General features: G+C 40.9%; 1 protein-coding gene across 1 annotated transcript; it reads right to left on the bottom strand.

Moving 5' to 3' along the window:
- Positions 1–456: 456 nt before the first annotated feature.
- LOC135711176 (protein lethal(2)essential for life-like) lies at positions 457–1,765 on the bottom strand. The gene is made up of 4 exons (XM_065233951.1): positions 1,680–1,765; positions 1,213–1,313; positions 845–1,137; positions 457–779 (listed from the first exon to the last, which is right to left on the bottom strand). The coding sequence occupies exons 1-4, from the start codon at positions 1,686–1,688 to the stop codon at positions 604–606; spliced, it is 579 nt and encodes a 192-aa protein (XP_065090023.1). The 5' UTR covers positions 1,689–1,765; the 3' UTR covers positions 457–603.
- Between the last annotated feature and the right edge of the window lie 380 nt (positions 1,766–2,145).

Genomic DNA, 2,145 nt, shown 5'->3' with positions numbered 1-2,145 from the left:
CCTGATGACATATCAAAAATCTAATACTCATGAAATCATCTTCAAGAAAAAACGGTATCATGCCCTGAACTAAAAGCACCCCTTCACTATTGAATTTTTCCAGTTGTACGCCCCCAAAGTTGGTAAAATGTTATAATTTAGTATCCCGAAACATGCTTTTGTCTACAATTCTTCGAAAACGCCACCTATTTTTGTGATTTTTATGGGGACTTGCAGACCTTCCAAACAGGTGCCAAAACATTGAGTTTCATTCTGTATAGGCTTCGAAAACCTCGAAACGAACTTTTGCCCCACCCTACTCTATGTCTGTACAAGGTGTAAGGCTACATAAACCAAACCTCTGCATAAGGTTAACAAGCGAGACAACAAAGTTCGTAGAATTAATCTAATGGGTGAATTTCAACTAACGAATAATACTTACAACTAAACAAGATCAAAAACATCATTAAGTATCGAAAAAAAAATCTTTATTCAAATGCTCAGCTACAACAGACAAAATAAAACGCTGCTAATACTTTCGTTGACGGAAAACATAAAATACAAAACATCAATTCAATAGCATTTCGATTTCTGAAACCCCTTTGCAATCACAACACACACTTTTCATTTGACCTGTTCGATTTTCGGCTCCGATGGTAGTTCCTTTGCAGGTTGTCCAGTCTGCTGAATTGGAACGCTTCGTTCCGGATTCGGAGCCGGAAGTGATTTTTTCGGCGCCGTCACGGTCAGTACCCCGTCGGACGAAAGCGTCGAGACGACATCGTTGGGGTCATGACCACCTGCTCGGAAATTTAAAAAAAATGTGTTAGTAAGTGCTAGTGTTTCTGAACCCACATTTTCGTACTTGGCAACGTGTAGCGACGGGTGAAATGGCGCGAAACAAAACCATGCTCGTCCTGTTTTTCCTCGTGCTTTCCCTCGACGATGATGTGGTTATCGGTGGTTCTGACTGTGATTTCCTCTGGTATGAACTGCTGCACGTCCAGGATGATTTGGTACTTGTCCTTATCCATGTTCAGAGTAGAGCCAGAGTCCTGTCGAGCGAGCGCAGTGTTGCGCCATGGTCGGTAGTAGCCGGAGCGTAGCAGCGGTGATGTTGGGGTACGAGTGGAAAGTGACGAGAACAGGTCGTCGGCACTATGGATGAAGGATAATGGTGTGAAATCAATCAATGTTGATAAATGGGTGTTCTATAGATATTCAATCTCTTACCGCAGTCCTGTGCCAAAATGCTGATCCAGCAGACGGGAAGAACGCAATGGTGTATCGAAATCATCCCACCAATCACGGAACACCATTGGAACCAGAGACATCTGGAATGATGATAGTTATGTTACCTTGATTCACCGGCTTTCTAATATTAGCGTTGCTTTTCAAAAATATCTAATGATTCGCACCAATGGAACGCAAATTTTCACTTCTAGAAGCTTCACTTCCCTGCAGGTAATTTACACAACCCCCACGCATTTCTTTATTTCCGAAATAGCAAACCCCATTGAGTTGCTGCTGACCATGAGTCATACAGAAGAATTATGAAATTCTCTATATTTTCTCACGTCATTTTTTCACTGTATTCCACGAGATCTCAAGGATGTGTGTCTTGGCTTTTTTTTTATTACAATGAAACCGTTTCTTCACTTCATTTCAACTCAATTAAAATTCCATCATAATTTGCTCACCTTTGACATTCCTGCGCTAGTGAAAATTTTTACAACGCCAAACTAGCCAGTTAAGTAACTTATTCAGCCGCACACTTCAATGTAACGATCAAACTGCGTTGAAACTCTGGTGGAAATTCGCTTTTATAAGATTTTCTCTCAGGTGTCAGAATGAGGAAAATTCTCCCTCATTTTCTCTTTACTTTATTTTTCTTGTGTATTGCATTCCTTTTGGAACAAATACATGCGCTCAACACAGTACAAGACAAATGTTTTCAAAGTTACCGCTAAATGGCTTATTATTACCCGTATGGGCAGTCGAACCCACCGCTCCCAACATGCTTTGCTTTATGACCATACAAGTTTATGCTCTCGTCAATCGAAAAACCCCACACCAATTTTCTCACCAATTCGAAAATTTTAAAACATCTTCGAAATGAGAGATTATCTCATTCTCACTCTTCTATGCGACGACGAAGGCGAACGC

Source organism: Ochlerotatus camptorhynchus, unplaced genomic scaffold (assembly GCF_037179485.1).
Source record: "Ochlerotatus camptorhynchus isolate MF236.1 unplaced genomic scaffold, CSIRO-AGI_Acam_v1.1 ptg000423l, whole genome shotgun sequence".
NCBI classification, from domain to species: Eukaryota; Metazoa; Arthropoda; class Insecta; order Diptera; family Culicidae; genus Ochlerotatus; species Ochlerotatus camptorhynchus.
The sequence above is the reverse complement of the archived record's forward strand: the minus strand, read 5'-3'. Positions and strand labels throughout refer to the sequence as shown.